We start from the raw sequence: 24,638 nt of genomic DNA on the forward strand, positions 1-24,638 counted from the left end.
TTTTCTTCATAAGCTTTTCATCATGTCATCCTGGCGACCTAGTGGGTAGATCAGGGTAAGGCTCTATCCACTGATTTTAGGGGTGTTGGGTTTAAATAAGGGTCATGCCTTAATTAGTACCCTTAAAAGAATCTGACATGAATAAGCTCGTCTATCTATTAGTTCTGTTCATATGAAATAACTATGCCGGCTCCTAGGATAAATGCAATGATTTCTCAATTTACTCCTTTTAAATTTCATTCATTTGAGATATTCTGTAAAAGTTTTCACCATGAGACAGATAAAATTATGAAGTTTCTACCATTTTATTTTTGCCTACAATAATTTTCACTTTACTCAATTTTTGTACTAGATTCATACTTATTTCTCTTAACCTCATGTGGCGTATTTATTCAGAAAATACAGACTTTGGAAGCTTGGGTGCCCCTATGAAAAAATTGTATAAACCTGTTTCATAATTTTATACAATCTTATACATTGCCATGGCAATTGTATAAATTGTATAAAATTTTGAAACGGGTTTATACAATTTTTTCATAGGGTTGGGCACTTCTGAGATAAATAATACATAGTTGCAAGCCCTAAAATTGATATTTCCCGCAAGAATCCAGGGTGCTTATCCAAATGACCTTAAAAATATGATATATTATAAAATTAATGCTAAAAAATCTACATTATTCATATATTATAGAGAAAATAATATTCTCTCATTTCATTTTGCAATATTATATCTTCCTATTTAAATAAAGGAATCATGAGATTGGTATTTAGCCCCAGAATGGTTATGCCGTGTGAAAGCCATGGATATACAAAGAGAATGAGGGATCAAGGGGAGCCCTTCAGGGATACAACACCCTGGGGCCGGGAACCAAGTCAGAGACTTATACGCCCAATCACTGGGGGAGGGGCTGGAGAGGAAGGAAAAAGGAAAAGAGGCACCACTGCGATAGGAGCCTGTCGACGCCTCTGGGGTAGGATAGGGAAGGAAGGGATGGGACGGGGAAAAACACCTTAACGCTATGGAAGCGAAAAGGGCCCAACTAAATAGCATGGGTATACAGAGTATATATATAAGTCAGAGCTGTTTTTATTAAGTTACTCTTGCTTCAGATAATTAGCTGTAATTTTGTTAGGGTGGTAAAAATGTTTTTCAAAGCCATTTATCATTTTTTTTCTCCAGTGTTTCTTTCTTAATGGTATTTTTAGCTCAAAAATAACATTTTTCTCTTTTTTCAGTAATGGCATAATAACAATTGTTTGGCCAATTTCATGTGGCTTAAGTATGTGGGAAAGAGATAATCAGCTTTTGGGTGGATTAAGAAGGAGAGTATTTGGAGGCATTAAAATTTTGTTTGGGGGAGGATTACATAAAAGTAAGACATTACATGCTTATAATTAAAGGATAACATTAACTTTCTTTACCTGTTGAGATGGTGATTACTCTGGATCAGGGAATCTTATGTAATGGTACTTACTGGTACTTATGTAACTCATTCCTTGAAAGTTTCCTTCTAAGGCAACTTCCTCCTGCCCATAACTCTGCCTCCGTTGAGACCACTGTTTTCTCTTCCTGTCCCATTCATCTTCAATAAAATCGTCTTCTTTGCTCATGTTACATCATGTATTAGAGTTCTTTTAAAAGTTCGTGGCATCTATGCGAAAACCTGTTTTTGGCTTGAGTAAGTCTAATTTGACAAGCTGCGGGGATTGGGAAAGTGATCATTATTTTTTGGGGTTCTGTTGAGAACGCTTGCATTCCCTGCCAACCACCTGGCATTTGATTAGTTTAGATAAACAGTGTAAAAGTATCCTTTTACGGCTTGGCAGCTAGAGATGTGCCTGAATTGGGAGTTCGATGGAACTATTCTGACTGGTGAACAGTATCAGGAGGCTGTTCCACCTGGACAGTTTTTCCAGCCACTCACCAAACTCGTTTAGGGATAAAAAATTGAACCGATTCCAGGCTGTATACACTGTTCATCTTACCATGCTTCTTCACTCGTGTTAAGTTTGCGGTTAAGACTCAAACAGTGCAGTTAATTACCATACGTTCTTATTTACTTTGTGGATATAAAAGAAACAAATATAAACACTTAGATAAATTTTCTTTTTCTTAAAGATTGACAATTTTACATTACAATACAATAATTACAACAGTAAATAATAAAAATCATAATTTTATCAAATTTTTTATTGAAAAGGTAAATGGAAACAGAACATCCAAACAAAAATAAATACTAGTCTTCATTTAATTGTCCCAAAATATGGGTGTGTGAGTTCAGAAATAACAAGGTATTTGTTGTACTTTTGATGATGTAAGTCTTAACCAGGGACAGCTGTCAGAATTGCTGGAAGTGTTGGACTTGTGTTATAGAGCATATTGCCTTCCATTGCTTAATTTTTATTATGCCTATTATGGAGAGAAAAATTTCTGTGACTAAACTATCAGTATGCGCTTTCATGTATTGAGGAATGGTGAAGCTCCTGAACCCTCACAGCCATGGCTACTGTTGCAGGAAGCTTGAACTGCAGAAGATTTATACTTCCTGTATGGGTCAGAATGTGTTGATTTTTTTTAACCTAAGGATTGGAAACCCAGCAATATTTGATAACCTATGGTTACCTCTCTCTCATCATCTGAAGTGAATTAATTATCTTTGATGTGGGGTATTCATTTGGTTTCAAAAATATGTATTTAGAGTCTCTAGAGAGTGAGGTTGGAGAATATCCAAATGTTTTAACTGATATTTGAATGGCACATTTATGGTGTACTCTTTTAGTCTTGAAGGGTTTATTTTTATGCCTTTTGTGCAAAAAATCCTCAGTGGAAATAATCATTCGCATTGACCGGGTTGCAGGTTTGTACTCATATTTCAAGCGAATGATTTTTTCTCTGTGGATTTTATGCTCAATTTGTGCACTGTGGGTGACTCAGTAAAGTTATCATGGTGGCAAGTCCTGGTTTACTTAAATTTATGCCTTTCATTTTTCAAGAGTGATAAAGAAAATAAAATCCCTATGCATCTTACACTTTCATCTCCATGTTGTATTAGATCCATGATCATGCTCGATCTCTTAGCTGCTGTTATCAGTTCATAAGCAATGAAAAAGACATACCTTTTACAGTTCTGACAGTTTATTTTCATTTCGTATTACTGCTATTTCACAAAGTAATGTTTGAACATAAGCTTGAATTACTCAACACAACCAATTACATATCAGGTAACAGTAGTTTATGTGTGTATTATACAGGTCTCAAAAAATGCAAAAATTTCACTTTCTTTCACCTTTTAGCATTTGCCTCGTGCATTAAAAAATATACTTGATCATTAAAGGAAAAAATATGAGTATTCATTTTTCAAGTGAAGGAAGGGAGCCGATTCTCTTGATTTATTCAAGCCATGAAAAAATTTACATGACCTTCATGACTACCTCAGAAGTCTTATAAATGCGTCTCTTTTATTTTAATGTTGTGTACTTCTTATTTTAGAGCCATTAAACATAATCAGTATTTGGATGATGTCTTTAAAGGCCAGTGCTATCAGGTGGTTTCATTAAATCAGAACATTGATCCTGCCACTACTCTCCTTGATTTACTTTTTGTTTCTCTAGACTTCATTTGGTTCTCCTGATGCCAAGGTCTCCAAGCTGTTATTATATTTTGGGAAAGAAACCACCTGAAGATAAGACTTATTGGCTTCCTGTAACCTTAAGGTGAAGTAAACTTGCTGGCTGGCTTTTGTTTGTTTGGAAGTGCAGTGCTGCCATGTGTGACCTTTGGTATCTGCAATGTATATAGTGTTACTTCACTTTCTCTCTATGCATTCTGATATGAAGTGCTATTCTAGCAAAGGGACTACCCTCTGAGGCTTTTCCCATTTTTCTGAGCTTTAATGAGAGGTCACATGACTGTATTTTGAACATGTTCATTAGTTTTATTTCCCAATTAGAGGCATACATGAAACTAATGCTAGATTAATGTACACATATGTAATAATTCTATATACATAAAAGAGGATGTCTGTTTTACATTTCCGTATGGCTTCATGGTTTGCCACCAAATTTAGTATGTACGTGTATCTCATGCTAACGAACCTTATAGTGTAACTTTCGGTTGCGTCTGACGTGTCCTTAGTGCAGTTTTATCATTACCGTGTGTTACGTCTCGTCATACAACTTCTGCTGTTGGACATCCTGCTGGGTAGGCACACGTATTGACATGCTTAAAGAGAAAACATAACTCAAAGGATACTACACTTAACTTTAAGCAAACAATTTTGCTGGGGTATGCGTTCACACGACGTTTTTGTTCTATGTATGTATGGATACTCACAATAATCAATGTGGTTGAGCGAGATATAAGCTGATCCAGTGCATAGTATATAAAAATTATTTTTTTCATTGTTTACTGTTACAAATATATACTATCATCATACCTAAAAAACAAATAGTAGAGGTATCACTCAAAAAAATTGGAATTCATGATCACTTGGCAGGATTTAGCATTATCACTTTTTAGCTATGATGATGGTATGTATATGTAACAGCAAACAATTGAAAAAACTATTTCCATATACTGTGCACTGGATCAGCTTATACCTCGCTCCACCACATTGATTAGCGACTATTAGTTGCTGTAGTGCAACCGATTTTAACACTGAGTTTTCACACTAAGTGATGACTAAAAACTATCAGTGATAGCTATAGCAGGCAATATTTTTTTGAGTGATACCTCTACTATTTGTTTTTTAGGTATGATGATAGTATATATTTGTAACAGCAAACAATGAAAAAAATTTTTATATACTATGCACTGGATCAGCTTATACCTCTCTCCACAAAATTAATCATCATGTGGGTCTGTACGTGTATAGACCAAAAATATTGTGTGAAGGCATAACCCAGCAAAACGGGTTGCATCAAGAGGATTAATAGGTAAGTGTAGTATCCTTCGAGTTATGTTTTCTCTTTGAGCGAGTGCAGAGGTGTGCCTACCCGGCAGGATGTCCAATGGCAGAAGTTGTATGATGTGACGTAACAAATGGCAATGAGATGATGACGCAAAGGATTCATCGGTTGCAACTGAAAGTAGCACTTCAGTGTTTAGAAGCATGAGATGCAGGTATATACTATCTTTGGTCGCAATCCATGGAATCTATTTTTCATCTTGGTTTTATAGGATAATAGTTTATATTTCATTCTTGATTTTTGGGGCTTTTGAGGCTACTTTTGTACCTCTTGGTGATAGCACATGGTTGCCATGTTACTCACCATAGATACAACCATCCTCAAGCAGCTATGTTAATATCATGTTGTTATCTTTAATTTTATTACAGCCTTAATTTTTATTGTTTATTTACAGTCTTTAGTTTACCGTTTCCAGTTTGCAATTGTAGTTGTGCTCTCATTTAGTTGATCACATGCGGCATCTTGTGCTGTTATAGCCTTGCTTTGTGTTCATTCAAGGAGTAACTGAAGTGTCCTTACTTTTTGTTGTTATTTTTTTTATTGGGAATAGCTAACTGCTTTTCAGGATGTCTGGGGGTATGCAATATATCTTGATGATTGGCAGGATTTTGTTCAGAAACCTGAAAGATGGAAATGTCATGTGTAAGCCTAGTGTTTATATCAAAATAGTGAAGGAAAAACTTGCATGTTGAAAGTAGCAATTTTTTCTACTTTATCTGGCATTTCTATGAGTGATCACTATAGGCCTGTAAGTGGGTGGGCACTTTACCACAGTAACTGCAAGAGATAGGCAACCGTGAAGGCATTTTTCTTAATTTAATAAATATTTCCTAGGTATCCCTACTGGTTTGATTGCATCTTGCGCCTTGGTACTGAGACCAAACAAAGCAAAACATTGCAACCCCTAATGCCTTATGTGCCTAAAAAAATTTCCTCAGGTGAGCACACCACAGCTCTTAACTCCCATCAGGAAGATGTTCACGTGGCCATTGGTTTCAGGTGGTCAATTTTTCAGATAGATAGACCCAAGCAGGTTCTCAGGTAAGCTAGAGTCCCAGTTGAATACCAACCTAATCATTTGGCCACATGATGTCCTCCAGAGGTCACTCCTATCCCCCTGGATCTGCCATCATTTACAACATAGCACATGAATGCCAATGGCAAACATTAAAAAAAAGACAATGATAGACAGTCCTGCAAGGGGAAACCTTTGAAATTGTCTCCATAGGGTTTAGGGTAGTGAAAAGTTGCAATTTATTTATCGCTATAGTTAACCCTTTCCTGCCTGTTCTCGTCCCTCATATATCAGACCCAACTCAACAGGGCACCTGGCTATTACCATTGCCACTGGACTAGACCCTCTAGCCCTATCTTAGCATGAGCCCACGGTCAACTTATTGCATTACCTGTGTAAACTTCCCTTCCCCCACATCGACTCTAGTCAACATCTGTTCATTTGCATTGAAAAATCCACGCCAGCTAGAGCTGACATTAGGTCTTTCGGGTATGATAATACATACTTGACAGCTACTGCCTACGTTTGGCGTGAAATGGTTAAGATATAGTGGTTATGAAAGGTATTGAATGTGAAGCTCATGGTATACATATATGTATTAATGGGCCTCTGTTTTTAAGTGTTAGTCAGTCCATGGAAGACCTAATAAAAATGTGAAGTTGCTCTATGTTGAAAATGTTAAACCAATTGTTTCTCTAGATGAGTGATGTTTAGGGATATTGTGTTCGAGCATGATTCTCTACTGCATATTACACTTTGTCATTACTGTATTTGGAGTATAAAATTTCAGCTTCCATCTAGTGGATTTTTTAAGTGGGCCATAATCAGTCATGCTCATCTCCCACTAACTCCCAAGATCCTTTGCTCCACATCCATACTTTGGTGCACATTTTCCTTCAATGATCATTTTGTTATTTTTCAATGCTTCAAAAGTCACTGTGGCTGCAGATGCCTTGGGGTAATGCCAATTAGGTATTTAACTGGATGGGATTTTTCATTTGGCAAGAATTCATGTTTTTCAATGTATAACTTTCCAGGATTGCTTTGTATTTACTAGTTCGATTTCCCACTGCTCTGGATTATGCGAGAGTAGGTTATGCTTAAATGAATTGCTGCAACGATGTGTACAAAAGAATATAGTGGAATAGATTGTGTCTTTGTCTACCCTTAATCGGTAGGCAATACGCTTTGGAATGACCCAAGCAATGCAGTGAGAGAATATAGGATTGCTGCATCTGACACCGAGGCAAATGCTAACTGGACCTTTTAACAGCATATTTTTTGATTCATTGTTTGTTGTTAGCAGTGACATAATGTAAGATGGCTCATGAATGAAGGTTCGCGTCATGTGAAATACATGCTTCTCCTTCTTCCTGCAAAAGTATAATTTTTGTTGATAAATTATTTGGTAAACTATTTGAATAGCTAACTCATGGAGAGTTGGTGGTTTAGGAACATCTGACGGGCTTTGTATGCTTTTTAATCCCAGGGGCATAACAAGCTTGTCTCCTGATGGTAGAAGTATCTTCAAGTTAGGAAGATTATCTGTCTCACCTGTGATTTCGGAACACCTTTGGAAAGAAATTAAATTATTAAGAACAAAGTACAATTAAGGCAATGAACTGTGAATATTTCAGTAGTTATGTGCTTATAATTCTCAGGATCATTACCCAGAAATCCTCAAGTCCCATTCACCTTCCAAATTATAGGTGCTATTTTCATTCATTTGACATCCTAAAGGATACGGGATACAATTCAGTGAAGGGTTGAAGTTAAATGAAATATCAAGATCTGAAATGAAGGGCAGCGATGGAAGATATAGCAAATTGTTTCGGCATACAGATAAAGTTTTCAGTTTTGGCATGTAAACTATTTTTCGTGGAAGGCACAGGAGAAGATTATTATCTAAATAAAGTTCCTCCAGTGTCAGACATCTGCATATTTCTTCTATGCTAATGATGAGATTGCCTGTTCCATCAATTACTTTAATTGCTGGAAGCATATGTATTTCTGAAACAAGTTCAATTAATGGAAGTATGCAAATTGGGACAATTAAATAATTCTCAATAGTACTGCATATGCTTGTGCTGTAAAATTATTTGCAAATTTCAAACACTTACCTCGAGGGAAAGCAGTTATCTTGTTATTCATTATGAGAAGAGTTTTTAATTTTGGTAATAGACCAATAGTTATGGGAAGTTCAATAAGATTGTTATTGCGAACATCAAGAACTTCTAATGACTTCATCTCACATACTTCTTCGGGAAGTCTCTTCAGCTTGTTGTCACACAAATATAAATTAGTAAGATTTTGTAGCTCCCCCAACCATTGAGGCTGAAAATACACATGAACCAGTTTTGTAAGGATTGGCCATTATTTCTCAGTTTGGATTATAACTCAGTTTTAAAAGGATTGGTCATTATTCTCATGTAAGTATGTTTAGTAATCATATTTCTTATGGAGGACTCATCATTAGGGCAATTTTTATGCACATTATCAAGCCTGATCGCATCAAATATAGCAAAGGAACATCATGCATATTAATGATGAAACTAAGGATTTTATGTAGTGTTAGTGTGTGGATGACCAAATTTAGTGTGTATGAGGGCCATTGCCACTAATGTAAATCTTACTTCTTCCAAGGAAAAGAGTGGTTAGTTCTTGAGACTAAGTAAAAACACTGCAGTTGTCCACAGTGAATTGAAAAAATCTACTGTGGTTCACTTTCAGTTATTGAGTGTCATTGTGCTTTGGGTAAATAGGTTTCATTATCATTTGTGGCACAAATTATGGGGATGTAACAGGGCCAGTCTTAGTAAGAACATACCGGCATCTGGTGTGGAATTTATTATGTGAAGGTTGAAGAAACCTCACAATATTCCAATATTATTCAAGGACTCTACCTCTACCTAAGTTTTAACAGTTACTCAATCGTATTCAGGGTTGCATATCATATCAGGTCATATTAGGTGTTTGAAGGATTGAAACCAGTACAGTCCAAGTATATCTAGTCTTATATAAATTCTAAAGTGGAATATTGACTGTTTTGTCCAACCTAATTCCTGTCCTACTTTTACACTGGAAACAAAAGATATTTCAATTGCTCCCTAACTGAGCTGAGTCTAAAATGCTTCATAGGCAGAGGGTTTAAGTTTCACTTCAGAAAAAAATTAAAAAATGAAGGCTTCAAAAATATTAGGAATGTTGGGGTAAAGACTCTTTAAGTTATCTGAAGTCTCTGTCACCCATAGATTTTTTGTATTATTTACAAATCAAAAATCCCTGCCTCTACTGCTTTATGTTAAGGCATGGGAAGCTGTTTCTTTGAAGTGTGCATTCTCACGTCAGCCTCTGCCATGCTTCCAAAATGCAAAGAACACATAATTGTGGCATGGTGTTTTAACGAGCCCTTTCTGTCCATTTCAAGAGTTACGTATCACAGTTCATGCCATACTAATGAAATGGTGAAAGAGAACCTCATGAATCGCAACTTCTATGTTGGCTATAGCCACATATATACATATATCCTTTTTGGATTTTTCCAAAAAATATATTATTTGGCAGGCCTATAGTTTATGTGTGTCTCAACAAAAGCTACTGTGTGTGGGTCATGGCTCATGCTACATTTATTAAAAATCATGGTAGTTCGTATGTTTTCATTTTTTATATCTCACTAACATACCTATGCCATTTGCATAAAAAATTGTTGCATACGACTGCATTATGAGTCATTTGATTGTTGTTAGTGAGAACTGCATAGGATATTGAATGCTGCAGACTTAAATGTGAGTCCCTAGTGAGAGTAAGAGTTTACCCATGCTCTCGTCTCAACAGTATCAGTAGGCACCTGCTGGTGACCATTTGTCAGGGTGCCTGGACCTATAGTGGCAACCCGTGGCAGATCTATTGGGGGAGCTAAGGGGTCTATTGAAATGGGTTGAAATATACACTAGATAAAATTGAAATTTTTTTTTAGGTTACCACATTGTAAAAAAGTATGTAGTATTTATATTTTTCCGGTAAATTTACCTATTATAATGAATTAAAATACAAACTAATGTTAACCATAAGACCTATTTTACATGCTTTATTACTAATAAATGATCTACTTCGTGTGCAAAGTAGTCTTTTATATAAAAAAAATTAGCCCAAAACAGCCATTTTTGAGTTTTGAAAATCCCAAGCTTCAAAATCCTCGAACCATCTTCGGCTGGGGGAATGCTAGCATCCAGGGGAGCTTTAGTCCAAACCTAGATTCCCCACTGGTGGGAACTTGTCAGTAAATTCCAGAGGTGACTTATCTCAGAAAGGTTTTATGAATTGAATTATTTTTTATCGATGCTGCCAAAAATGAAAGGAGCCCATTAAGTTGTCATATCTGTGATTTCATTTTTCTAAAAAACCCTATTTCAAAATCATCATTTAAATTGCAACGACCTATGGTTGAATCTCAGCAAATTTCAGATGTAATTCCTAATTTCAATCCTGTAACACTTATGGAAGGCTCAATCGTTAACATTAATGATGATGGGTGAAGGAAATCACTTTAATTAGTAACAATGGATTGAAATAAAATTGCTCTCATTATTCAGAGTATGCATTTAATAATCACTTATCATAAATAATAATAATTAATTAACTCATTTAATAATCTCTCACTGGTTTATGCTAAAAAAAACTTGAGAGCATAGATAAAAACTTTGCCATTTGAAAAACTTGATGGATCCAAATGACCATTATCCATCCTTGCAGGTTGTGTGAAACTTAACCACTTTCAGTGTTTAAATGCTAAGATAGTGAGAGTGAGATTTATTCTTTAATCATGGTCATTTTGAAGGCTGCCGCAGTCGTCAATTTCCGAAGCCCAGTATGTTTTCTAGATTTGCTGAAGTACTCTGTCATTTAATATAATTTTTTAGATTGTCTTCTGCAACAGATTGTCACTACTAGTGGTGCATGTTAGTGCACCTGATTGCATTACAAATATCATTATTCTTGTTTTCATAATATCCACTCCTTCACCAAGTTTCTTTACATGCCTTCTTCCATCAATGTTGTGTTTTGCTCTCCAATTCTGTAAAAAAGCTCTCATATGATATTTGTTGCAGGAAAAGTCTGGTAAAGCAATAAATATTGCATTAAATTTTAAAGGAAGTATTTAATACCCATGGAATCTAGGATGCTAATTTCATAATATTGATAAATTTTTGGATATAAAAGAAAAACAAATGGGGTCACAGGAGGCTTCGCATCCCAGCGGTGACATTAAATTCAAGAGAAAAAATCCCCATTTTTAATCATAGGTGGGTTCACAATGAGGGCTGTGGCACCTAAGTGCGATCACCAAAGGGCATCATGGCTTTCAATGTTCACATTGAAATTCAGTTTCTTGATTTTTAATGCCAAGCTGAATTACGGGTAAATAAGGTGATAAATTTATTTTGAGGTTTTTTTCAAATAATTCATTCTTACAATTGATTCATCTCCATTCATGACAAAGACTAAAATCATTGGGGAGGATTCCTGCCAGCAACCTAGAAGCCCAACTGTAAAAATCCTAAACATTCCTATGCTAGTACTGGACCTGTTGTGTGCAAGAGAGAGCTACATATTGATAAAGTTTGCATTTAGGGTTAATAATACAGGAATAGCATCATTTGAATGTGTATTGAGTACATTGAAAATTAAAGATTTTATTCCATGATAAAAATGTGCACTAATGAAGAATTACCAAGTTTACACTCGTAGGCAGTAAAACTATCTTGAATACATAGAAAAGCGGTAGCAAAAACTTTACTCAATTCTCACTTTTCTGCAGCAGAACTGGGGTAGAAGTGAAAGTAACTTTCCAGTTGGATTTGATTAGCCTGTTACGAATTTTAACTCCTTAATGCTTCGATTAAAAAATGATTTTTCATTTCATGTGATTAGCGGAATGCTGGCGTGAAAAGCAAACAGAAATCTGGATATAGGAACGAGACGAGCGATATCACTGTATTGACGGACATAAGGGAAAATTGTCCTCGAGTTGAATTCATGCTCCGAAGATAATTCAAAATATGTACTCCGTAGCTATTAGCATTCACTTTTGAAAAACTTAGCAAATATTGCTCCCTATAGTTATTTTCTAAAAACAAACCTACTTAAGTAGGTATCTCCTGACCTATGTCTAAGTCTCTTCATTATGTAAGCTAAAGAAATCATCTGTTAAGTACCCACTTAACATATTTAATCAGTTTTATTGCACCAAGTTAAGAGCAAGTTTTTTTTTTTAATTAACATTATAAATTTTGCTCAACACATAAATATGTAATAATGTACAACGAGGAAAATTTTTCCGTACAAAGCTCTACCTCCATGCTGCCATTACCACTCTCACAGAAATTTATGTTCCTTTCTGATGGCATATTATTCTTTGGTCGAACACATGACGGGGAATTCAAGCACAGAAATTGCTATTTATTCTAACACTATATTTTCATCAACCAAGACAGTGACTAAGTATCATTAGCTTCTTGATAATATTCAATCATCTCCATCCCTTTTCATTCACCATTTTTTTAATTGTTGATTTTGACAGAACAAAGAATAAAGATACCGATATATTTTGTTTATTGATCTGATAACCACTTCTTGTGCTATACATGACAAAAAAAATCGACAACCTTAACCCTTTCATAGTTAAGTTGATGACAATACAAGCTCAAGGCGAGCAAACCATCACTTATATATACTCCTCAGCCTTTAGCAAGAGCCTCTTACAACTCATTGCTGTCTAGATTGTGGGCAATTTCTCCACTCATTGGGTGCTTTTCCCTAAACTAATAAATAATCCAGAGCTCTGATGATGCCACCAACTCATGTAAGGAGGGTGGAAACTTGCCCTTGTTATTTTTAAGTTATGAGTGAATGGCTGAATGGGGAAGATAATATATTCATTGTAACTTAGCTTCCCCTTCCAAGTACTTCAATTTCAAAAAGTAAATTGCGATTTGGAATCTGAGGGAACGACCTCATTTCATCTAACCTACTACTCAACTAACATAAATCTCTCCACAATGGCTTATAGTCCTCCCTGTAATGATTTGGAAATTAACCTTATCACTGAGTGGTTTCAACAGATACCTCCTGGAGAACTCAATAGAAAATTACAAGTGCTCACAATGTGCCATAGAGTAAAGCTCCATTTTTTGAGTCAGCTCCAAAATCATCCAGAAGATCATGAGCACTGGGCTAGTACCGAAGTATGGAAGATGATACTTGAGTCTTTGTTGCTAGGAAATGGAACAACAATCATCAGAAAGGTACCCACTTTCCTTGATGGGTGCTAAGGCTCCCATGGTGAAAGTATTTGTAGTGATTTATGTGAGAAAAAAGTGTAGGGCATATATGCAATAGGACATTTCTCCTTTGAATTTCGTATACTTGTTAGCTATGATTTTTGAGAGAAATTTCTGGAGCGAAAAAATTTTGGGAGGCTGTAGATAGTAAGTGGAATCCGCTCAAAAACACTGAGAATTTCATATGAAATGTTTGTCTTCACAGCATATTCGCCATAAATATGAAAAATAAATATAACGATGACATCAAGAGTGGAATCAGGATTTTTTTCTGGGGGTGGGGCACAAGGGTCTGACAGGCAAACAATCTTCTCACATTTGAGATTAAAAACTACGTGCAGCCATTACTGTGCAAAATATTCCCTTAATTTTAATACGAAAGTTATTAATTAATGCTATATGAAAAGATTGAGGCTCTGTAATGCACAAAACAAAATGAATTTAATGATATCCATATTCAAAATCTTGTCTATTTTTCAAGCGTCTGGGGGGGTGGGGTCATGCACACCCCTTAAATCCACCTGTGGATGACAGTCAAAGGTAGCTGAAAGCTTCAGCTGTAGTTAAAACTCATTTAAAAACTTCATAACGACATTAAAAGAAAAATTATTAAAAAATAGTCCAACAGTGACATCAAACTAATGAATTTCCCTTTGGTAACCGAACACTACACCAACCTACTAAATTGACTATTGGGAAATACAGTGTTATTTCAAATTGAATGGTACAAAAGACAGCAACTAATTAAAGGCACATGTTGTTTTCCATTCTTCACAGAACTCTCATCATTGAAAAAGAACAAAAGGACAGTTAAAATTGACTGAGAAGAAAGAAGTAAGAGATGGATCAAACTTTTAAGAAAGAATATTTCAAGTTTCATTCACATGTATTTCACACAATTTCTGTGTTAAATATTATAGTAAGATCTAAACTATAAATTATGAACATAAGGCTATTTCACTATAAGATTAGCAACCATCTCTGTTAAAATAATAAAACCTCAGCATCATCAAGCTTGGGCTGATAATTCAGGGATTAATTCCACTATGGATTTTACATTAAAAAATTGTCGTAATATATATTAGTATTTACTTTCATGAGTAGGATTTGCAGTAGAAACTGCAGAATTTATGTCTCATATGAATGTGATCACACTTGCTTTCAAACAGATTCCAAGTCCTTTTCACTCCACATCTCCCTACCCTTCACTTTCCCAAGAAAAGTTCCTGGAGTGGATCCAAGGTGTTAACATATATGTACGTACTCATTGTAATATTATTGAAGTTACCAAAATATTGTAAAGATTGGAAATCTATTAAGTTGATTAAAGATGGTAGTTTACTAAAACATAATAAATATTCTGGTATTTACATAATAAGTACAGCTTTCATACAGAATAGGAGAGTTTAAGGGGTTCGCCTATTCTATCTTGGAATGGGATGTATGTTAGTGTAAAATAAGTGAGGGAGGAAGGTGAATGCATATTTTAATTTCATAAGTAGATGTCAAACAAATCTTAAGATAGTATGTCAGAGTGAGCGAAGCAGACGTCAAAATCTGTCATTACCAAATCGAAAACTACAGGCACTTATTGCAGCGTGAAGTTGTTAAAGGAAAGAATCTGAAAACTGATTACAAACATTACTGACACAGCACATAATATTATTGTAACTTACAAACTAATATTAATTTAGCAGGTTAAAATTGACATATCGTCTCTAACTTGAGAAGTCAACCACGATATTAAAAAAATTCCAAATTGTTTATTCTTATTTCTGGCAAAAAGTTCAACACCAAGATTTTAGGAGCTAACAGAAAAGGGCCAATAATGTACCATCTCCACTCTGGTTAACAATATTAAAGCGTCATTGACAGGTGCATCAATCATTACTCAATTAAAAATAATGTCTATTAAGCTGATAACCGAGGGATTACTGAATAGTATAAAAAAGCAAACGACTCAAAGCAAATATTCCATTATTTTGAGCTAATCCGTCAGAATACAACACACCAAAACACCAACAGAAAAATCGGTGATACTATACCAAAACAGAAATATTATTCATTTTCAAGTACAGCTCTCCCACGTGTCTCCCGTTAGTTCTAAGTTCGTCAGGAAGAACTTCAAATCCTCGGTAATTCCAATGTAATACATGATGGTTACGTATTTCTTGCAATAGATCGTCATCCATCAAGGAGCTATACAACTTAACTCACTCGTATTGGTTAGGGGAGTGATTTCTTGACAGTGCCATCAAATTTAATTATATCCGTAACCTCAATAAATGACGGAAATTACTCAACTCAGAGAGTATTGAGAGATAGTATGAAATCTAACAATGTCATTTGTGGGATAAGTACATAATAAGTCGGTCAACAGAACAAGTTTTTCTTTCAAATAAACCATCCACACAATGTGGAAGTATTTAATCCTAAAGCAGTGTTTACATCATGGTCTATATTTACAAATTGGCAAGGATTTCTAGTTCATCACCTAGTTCCGAGATTTCCTCGTCGAGCGCACTTTCTGAATCTTCAGAAACTGCCCCCTACAACCAACCATAATACGCTTGTCATTTATTTTTGCGCTTTGTGGCGCATTCTTCGTTTTGAAATTTGAAAAGTAACATTAAAGTAGTGTACGCACTTATAGATAATCTTAATGTGTTTGAAATACAAGAAACGGAGTATTGGTCAGCGCCATCGTGATATTAATCATGAATTTCACTGGCAGAGTCAAATATTTGTCCATCACCTCGAAGACTTCGGATAAGCCAGGTAAGTACACTTATATTCACGTGGTAGTAACAGTAGTAATATCGGAGTGGAAGTACAGTGGAACCTGGATAATTCGAACTTCTTTAATTCGAAATCTTCTTTAATTCGAATTTTTCCCGTGGTCCCTAGCATTTTGTATTAAAACAATGCTAAAACATCGTGGATAATAGGGAAATTGCATACTTTTTATAAACAGTATGCTGATATACTACAGAAAACACTTAGTACCGCAATATACTTTTTTCCGCTTAAAATTCAGTTTATACACTAGAAAATGACTCCCAAAAGTCTCCCGAGTTTCGCGGGCTAAAAAATACCGCCCCCACTAATCTTTGGCCGTGACGTCATAGTTCAGTACGAGTCCAAGATCCAAGCCGGAACTGCAGGTTTGGAAGAGCCACGTTGCGTTTAAAGGAGAACATGGCTGAAATAAGGAAAAATTACAAGTGGTGCATTGTTCCTCTGTGCAATAACACCCCAGAAAACATTTTCGTCTGAATTCCCACGGAGTAAATTAGAAGAAAAGCCTCGATGCATGCCGTCTGTCGGGATGAGCGTTACGGGAAATTAAGAGTATAATAAACGAAATGATAAACCCGTGTGCTATGTGAACGAAGATAACTTTAATATAAATAATATTTCCATATTTCATTGACTGAATAACTTGAAACTGAGATTTTTCGATCATTCGGCCGTCGTAGAATAAAAACTCAACTTCACGACAAAAATCGAGATAGGTGTTTCTCGATGGTTACGATGGACTCAAATTATTTACGGCACTTGTTCCATTTCAGTCACGGAAGGACATAGAAAATTCCATGATGTTTAAAATCAAGGGAGGAAATATGAAAATATAGAGCAACGTTGCTCTATATTTTAATATTTTGTACGTACGTTCATCCTCATGCATTCGAGTGCCAGCTAAGAAGACAGCGTTTTCTTCTACTGTCGGCGTCAAAATGATGTGCCGCTGTACTTTGCAAATTTATATCCTGGCTTCACTGCATGCTATAATAATGAACTATATGTCATTTTAAAGGAAATTTTATCCTAAATTCTGCTTTATTTTATTACATAAAAATTGAAAACTGTAGACACGGCCAGTGCAATAAATGACTCCGCGCACCGAAAAATTAGCCGTTTTGTCAACTTCATGAACTTTGCAACTCAACCTAAGGAAAACTACTAAGTCTACAGCATTCATCTTCTACATTAATTTACACTCATTAGTGCGGATTAATAAAATGGCTTTTGGGTATATTTAGAACTTATATTTTGTTATAAATTAATGATATTATTTAAACTCTTGTCCCATAGTTTACCCCGAAAGATAAAGGAAGTTGTAGATGGAAAAAGAATGGAATCCAGAGGTGGCCACAAAAAATGAATCGCAGCATTCTTTGATTTTATTTTACGCCGGCTTGCTTTTCAGAAAAAGTTGAGTCACAAGAGGAATGTTCCGCGGCCCTTGATTTGGAAACTGTGGAGATAGAGGAAGACGCGTGGATCAGCAATTTCCATTTAGTTGGTTGTCAGGATAAACCAAGGATCCATTTAAAGGTTGTCAGGCCATCGTTAAAAGATAGGACTGATGCACTAAAGGGGAAATGGGGTGTTTGAGGGAAAGTCAAACCCAAAGTTGCCCAAAGAATACGCAGTTCTATGTTGCTCTTTCCCCAGTTAAAACCAAATAAAAATTGGATTTGGATGATATTTTCACCACGGGTTCCAGTGATAGTGAGAGTGTAGGTCATCATGGTCATCGTCGAAGATCATCCCTCTAGGATTTCCAAATCGGAATTTTTAAGTGACAACCGATCGCAATGATCGTCGACGATGAGCTCGCCTTTAGAGTTTCAGATATATCGTGAGAAAAGCTCCCAAAATGTATTAGACTCTGTTTGGAAAACATTCACATTTTAATGCTAAATTAGGAAGGATTTACATTTTACAAAAGTAACTTATTAACACCTAAAGACGTTATGTTTATTACATTGATCGAATAGCGATTGACCGATTCTTTCTGCAGAATAGGAAGTGGCTTCGGGGTTTTGAGTCACAAGATGGTAGATTGTGTTGGAAGTTCGTCTATATTATCGCTACTAAATTGAAACATTAATAGTCCGGCTTCTTCAGAGCTTCCTGTCGCCCTCCAGGCAAGGTATTTTTTAAGTTGAAAGTATCATCGACACCTTCGAGGAGGAAATAAGTTCACACTAAGACTCTCTACCGGACTGCCAAAAGAATACACATTTCACATGAGTATACGCTTTCGCCAATATTATACGCAAGTCTCACTTTGTTATGAACTGTAAAACATTTCAGATGCACATCAGCTACCTTTCCATTTCTCGGAATCGACTTTCCGCGCCGACGAAGTCTACAGTTTCACTAAAATACCCAGTTATCATGATGGAATCAGTAACAGGAAGCTTGCTAGGGTCAGCCTAAGAATAACCTTTTCCTTCATCTTTACGCAATCTATCGCTTTCAATGAAGAAAAAATTGATCAAATAATATCCCTGGAGTCACAATGAACAACTGCGATACGTCTGCACTTCAATAAATGAATCATAACCACGCCGTCGCATGTATAAGTATGCAACCTCTACTATGACCGTGCCGCCGTCTCTCCTCGTACTGAACTATGACGTCACTTTTCTACCAGCCAATCATCGGGCGTTTTCGCTTCTCACTTGCATTTGAAAATTCTCGTGAACTTTGATGCATTAAATATCGTAAATCACGTCATTAAATAATAAAAAAAACTTTCACCGAGGTATGCAAACATATATTTTTATATAATTTTGGGGCTATTGATCATATCTGAAATATATGCAAGTTCCCTATTCGAAGTTTATTTTGGATAATTCGAATTTTTAAGTAGCAAATCATTAAATTACGATTCAAAATATCCATAAATAAAAAAGTAAAAAAACATATTCCAAGCCACATTTGACGAAATGTTTGCGTTAGAACAAACGCGGGACCGCGCGCGCCTGCGTTAAAACCAGGGTCTTATAAAACTTTGACATTAGCTGAAAAAGTCAGTGTGATTAAAGAAGTGGAAAAAGGAGTAAAGAAAAAATCTGAAATCGCGAAAGACTTTGGAATTCCACCCAACACCCTATCGACTTACTTAAAAAATAAATATAAAATTCTCAGCAGTGCAGAGGAATTTGATAAAGACAGGAAACGATCGCGAGAGCCAGGAAATCCAGATGTCGACAACTGTGTGCTGAAATGGTTCAAGCAGACAAGAGACAAGAAAGTTCCTGTAAGTGGTCCTCTGATTAGGATCAAGGCTGAGCAGTTTGCTAAAGAATTAGGAAAGCAAAATTTTAAAGCTAGCACTGGGTGGCTGGATGGTTTTAAAGAGCGCAATAAAATTTTGTTTAAGGCAGTCTGTGGTGAAAGTGGGGCCGTGAACCTACAGGAAGCTAACCAGTGGAAGAGAGATCTGGAAGAGATGATCCAGGACAGAGACCCGAGAAATATTTTTAACGTTGACGAAACCGGTCTTTTTTTTAATGCACTCCTGACAAAACACTTGCATTTAAAGACGAAAAGTGCCACGGAGGGAAATTAAGCAAAGAAAGAATCACGCTATTGGTTGGCGCTTATATGGATGGTTCGGAAAAGCTGCCTTTGCTAATGATAGGAAAATCGGCCAATCCTCGTTGCTTTAAAAATGTCAAGTCTAAACCAGTAGAATATGTCAGCAGTTCTAAGGCTTGGATGACAAGTGACCTTTTTGCGAAGTGGCTAATGAAGTTGGACAAAAGGTTTGTTAAAGAAAATCGACAGGTTCTCCTTTTCATCGACAATTGCACGGCACACAACACCATACCTGTAATGGAAAATGTGAAAGTGGTTTTTTTCGCAGCCAACATGACCTCTGTTGTCCAGCCCATGGATCAAGGGATCATAAAAAATTTAAAACACTTTTACAGGGGTTTGTTGGTCGAGAATATCCTGTCCGGGGAAGGAAACTCTCTCAAAATAAAGCTGGATATTTTAGAAGCATCGCGAATGTGTAAACAAGCGTGGGACAAAGTGAAACCGGAAACAATAAAAAACTGTTTTAAAAAGGCAGGTTTTGTTAAAACCGACGAAGAAAGCGCCGAAAGAACGGAATTGGATGAAATTCTACCAATCGACGGCTGGGAGGATGTGGCACCCAATCCAATCATCTTGTACGAGGACTTTCTGAATGTGGACGAGAATGTCGCTGTGTGCGGAGAACTAACTGACGCCGACATCGTAGCAGAAGTCCTAGACACCGAGACACAAAATAATGAAGGATCGGGGGACGAGATAGAGGGGTCACGAGCCGATGAAGAAGAAACGCCAGTACCGAGTGCAGCCGACGCTATGGACTACCTGAGAGAAATTCGGCGATTTGTGGAGAGCAGAAATAATGTTGGTGATGTGCAATTTAAATCATTAGATGTTTTAGCATCATTTATAACGGCCGAGAGATTAAATTCAAAGAAACAGGCCAAAATCTCTTCTTTTTTTGTAAAACAATAGGTTAGGGCCTATAAATTTATGTTTATTGTTTATTCAGTTAATATAGTGTCCAGACTTTTAGTTCTCTTTGATCGATGTTTTATATTTCAGTTCTGTATAGATTTTTGCTTTTATTTCGCTATGGACTATTGGTAATCGTGCGTAGTTTGCAAACTGCAGTCATGCAGTGCAGTTCAGCTATTGCTGAGGACATTTTAAGGTTAGTTAAGATTGTTTACTTAATTTCGTTGCCGTTTGAGCGATTGACAGTTATTTTCATTGTATACTATTACTGTAATAGGCATTATTCAATAAATTAATGATCAAATAGTATCAATAAAGTTAATAGTTTTCATTTAAAACGTGTTATTATTGTTTACTTCCCCGGTTATAAGAACTTCTTTAATTCGAATTTTTGGATAATTCGAAGTTTTTAGCTGGTCCCTTGAGATTCCAATTATCCAAGTTCCACTGTAATTGGAATGGTATATTTGACTAGGCTACTGCTGCAAGTTGTTACATTAAGAAAATTCATTGTCGTGTTCGATTGGAAAATACATAAATACATATATTGAAATATTGCACATGTACTCGTAGTTCACTGGGAATAAGACTAGGTTTCATTACCTCAACCCTAGAAATAGGGTTCTCATAATTTTCTTCAGTCGGTGTTCTTGCTGGAGATGTGGTATTGTCCTTATTGATATAAGTATACCTAAGCATAATTATATGCAGTATTGATTAGATATAGGTATACAAAACAAGCCATTATGAATGTATTCGGTCTGTTACATTTATTAAATACACATTAGTCATTCATTCAGTATACATCTATTAAATAGGCTTAGAAAACAGCGATATTATCCCACGACCATGGGGAATGGATGTGAATGTTTGCTTCAATCTGATATGAATTGATAATTAGAATTGCGATTTTGGCCGGTATGTCTATGAAAAGACAGGGTTTACCGATTGTAGTCACGCTTTACTGAGCCAGAATGACTACTGCGAGTGGTTATTGCGTAGGCCAACATACTTCTCTACCTTGAAATATGTGTCCCAGCCTCTTATTTGTTGATCGTACCGATCGGTTTTTAGTTCTAAAATCGCGCCTAATTCAGTAGGCTAATATGGTGGAGAGGTGAAGTTCGTGACTGTCAACCCGATGGTCGGGGCTCAAGTGTCCTCATGAGGCGCAATTTCGTATCACGAATTGATATGGGTTTCGAGGGTGAACAATCTTATGTGTTCTGTTTTCATGGCGTTCCTGTTGTAAAAGCTTGAAGTGGTGTTTTGGGGAATTCCGGCGTATTGATAAAATATTAAATATTACGTTTTGAAGAAAAAGAGGAATCTTTTGCTAGAGTATCATGGAAAGTAAGGAACGAATGCGGATTAATAGGAAAGGTAGAATTAACGAGGAAAATGTGTAGCTCTTTTTTTGTGGACCTAGCGGGCGTACCCAGCTGCCCCCCTAGAAGCAAAAGTGACTTAAGTTCAAAACGAAAGTTTTGAAAAAAAAATTCTTTAAATCCAAGAAAAGTGATATTTTGTATAAAACATCCAAATGAAATAATTTTTTCGAGCAAATAATTTTAAAAACTAACTAAGCGCTGCTACAATTTTCTTGAAATTTTGGTCCACTTAACCTGTGTTACAACTTGAACGACGTCGGCTTGCCCCCCTCTAGTTTTGATCCTGAGTACGTCCTTGGACCTAGTGTTGATAGAGATGGTTTCATCATTATAATCCCTATTCTTTTATTAATGAGAAAATTTCCTGAAATAAAGGGGAAGGTTGTTCTGACAGCGAGAATTTTTTCTGGGCCGTTTTCTGTAAGTATCCTTCACCCGCAATTTCATACTGTACATCGTAATTAGTGGTCTTTTCACTCCGTTGAAATGTGGATGATTTTCGCTTCGTGGCGTATCTATTTTTAAATAGCAGCGGTGTGCGGTATTGGGCATAATTTTGTTGCGATTGCAGGACGATTAGTTAGAATGCATTTTACATGGACCTGCATCATGATCGGCTATCGCCGAGGGTTCCGAATTTAGGGGCCCTCCACAACACTCGCATCCATCGTGAAGCTTATATATGAAAGGTGTGATAAAAAACCATTTAGATACTGTTTTCTGGAGAAAAATAATTGTGGGGGCACTGGTTGGTGGGCTGGTTGGAGCTTCCCACCCCGTTGGCTCGGGTTTAAATCTCGAGTTGGTGGAGATACAGTCCGATACTTGCTTTAGTGTTTAGTGGAGGGTACTTATGGTTCAGCACTTCGTCTGTCAGATAGGACATTAAGGCATAGTCCCTTTAGGGCCTTTCATTAAGTGCAAGCTAATGCCGGAACCAGTTGTCTCTTCATCCTTTCCATTGGCGTCTCCGCCAAATGCTTTCCTTCTTCTTAGGTACACACGGGAAATGGGAGGCCTGTATTTCATAAAATCCGAATATTCAAGCGTTATGGAGTGGAATTTTTCCACATTGAAATAAATACTTGCAATTTTCCACAAATTTAGAATTTATTACGACCTAGGTTTTTATGTTAATACATCATCTTCAAGGTACACGGAAAAAAGATTTATTATAAACTATCAAATATATAGATAGGGAGTAGTTTTGTTCAATATATTTAAACCTTGTTGCAAACAATGATGCTCTTGATTTATTTTATCAAACGTTCTTGATGAATTTCGACATTTCATAATTTGGTCAATATTGTACGAAAAAGTTTGGTAAAAATAACTACATGCATTCGAGATTGGTAACTTTCATCGAAGCTCATGCTTTCATCATGCTTGATAAGTAATAATTATCAAACTCTATTGTTTGGTTTGATAGAATTTACTAATCGTTTTGCTGACTGTCTTCCTGTTTTGTTTATACCAATCCACAATTGCAGTTGAAAGATTCCTAAACAGACCTTAATTGAGAGGTCGGTCGGTAGAAATCATTTTATTTTCATTATTTGTAATGGCGAGAACGTTTTAATTTAATGTGCAACGTTATCCGTAATCTGGTGCATCAAAGACACCGAATTCTAAAATACGTGGGATGAGTGCAAATATAGGAATTTCATATTCAATTATTCAAACTGCTGTGGCCATTTTGATAGAATATATTCAATGTTCCATATGAACCGAAAAGTTCGATGAATTTAATCAGAATCTGATATTTCTGACTACCTTTTTATCAGTATACCAACGGTGTGTAGTGCACAGAGTTTATACAATTTCTAACTGGAGTGGAGAAAGCATGGGGGAGAGGGAGGTGGAGGGGGTTCGCGGACGTTTGAATGTTTCCGTGGAAACATTTTTTTACCCGCGAAAGAACCCTGCATTCCCTTCTTTCCTCTCTTAATAATCTCCAATACCTCTCTCTCTGTTTTTTCCAAGGCACGATCTTCCCTCCTTTTATTCTCCTCTCTATTCCTTTCACTTTCAGGTCTTCCTATCTCATCCCCTCCTCTTTCCCTTTGTTTCCCCCCTCCAGTTAAAATTGTATAAATTGAATGCGCTACAAACCATTTGCACCTTGAAGGTGATGTATTAAGATTGAAACCTATGTCGCAATAAATTTTTTAATCGTGGAAAATTGCCAGTATTTATTTCAATGAGCCCGTATTTTAGGTTGAAGAACGTCATTGAATTTTTCTTATTATAAATTTTAAGGAGGTATTCTATATCTTTGTTGATTTATAATTTTTGCCTCCTTCAAACACGGACTCAACCTTGCTACGGAAAATACCCGTATCCTTTTCCATTTTCATTTCGCGCTAACCCCCACCTGTTGCCCCTAAGAGGCATGCTGGCTCAACGGGGCAAGGTAGTGGTCATAAGTGTCTCATGAAAACGTTGAGTGGCTCTGATTTTGAGGAAGTATTGTTCCTAAGCACGGTATACGAAAGAGTCTACGAGTATCTGCAATTGAAAAAATCGCCTCAGATTTTTCTCTTCAAAATGAAAAAAAAAGCGTCGACGAAATCTTGTGAATAAATGTCTTTCTTGAGGATATGGGAAGAG

General features: G+C 36.3%; 2 protein-coding genes across 2 annotated transcripts; one reads left to right on the forward strand and one right to left on the reverse strand.

Annotated features, from left to right (window-relative positions):
* Positions 1-4,271: 4,271 nt before the first annotated feature.
* Positions 4,272-15,837, reverse strand: LOC124166877 (leucine-rich repeat-containing protein 28). The gene is made up of 4 exons (XM_046544588.1): positions 15,369-15,837; positions 8,104-8,317; positions 7,654-7,993; positions 4,272-7,554 (listed from the first exon to the last, which is right to left on the reverse strand). The coding sequence occupies exons 1-4, from the start codon at positions 15,513-15,515 to the stop codon at positions 7,002-7,004; spliced, it is 1,254 nt and encodes a 417-aa protein (XP_046400544.1). The 5' UTR covers positions 15,516-15,837; the 3' UTR covers positions 4,272-7,001.
* Positions 15,838-16,040: 203 nt separating this feature from the next.
* LOC124167153 (tigger transposable element-derived protein 4-like) lies at positions 16,041-22,862 on the forward strand. The gene is made up of 5 exons (XM_046544958.1): positions 16,041-16,101; positions 19,140-19,469; positions 19,664-20,527; positions 20,725-20,833; positions 22,739-22,862. Exons 1-5 carry the CDS (start codon positions 16,041-16,043, stop codon positions 22,860-22,862), a joined length of 1,488 nt encoding a protein of 495 aa, XP_046400914.1.
* The last annotated feature ends 1,776 nt before the right edge of the window (positions 22,863-24,638 follow it).

This window comes from Ischnura elegans, chromosome 10, assembly GCF_921293095.1.
Source record: "Ischnura elegans chromosome 10, ioIscEleg1.1, whole genome shotgun sequence".
NCBI lineage: Eukaryota > Metazoa > Arthropoda > Insecta > Odonata > Coenagrionidae > Ischnura > Ischnura elegans.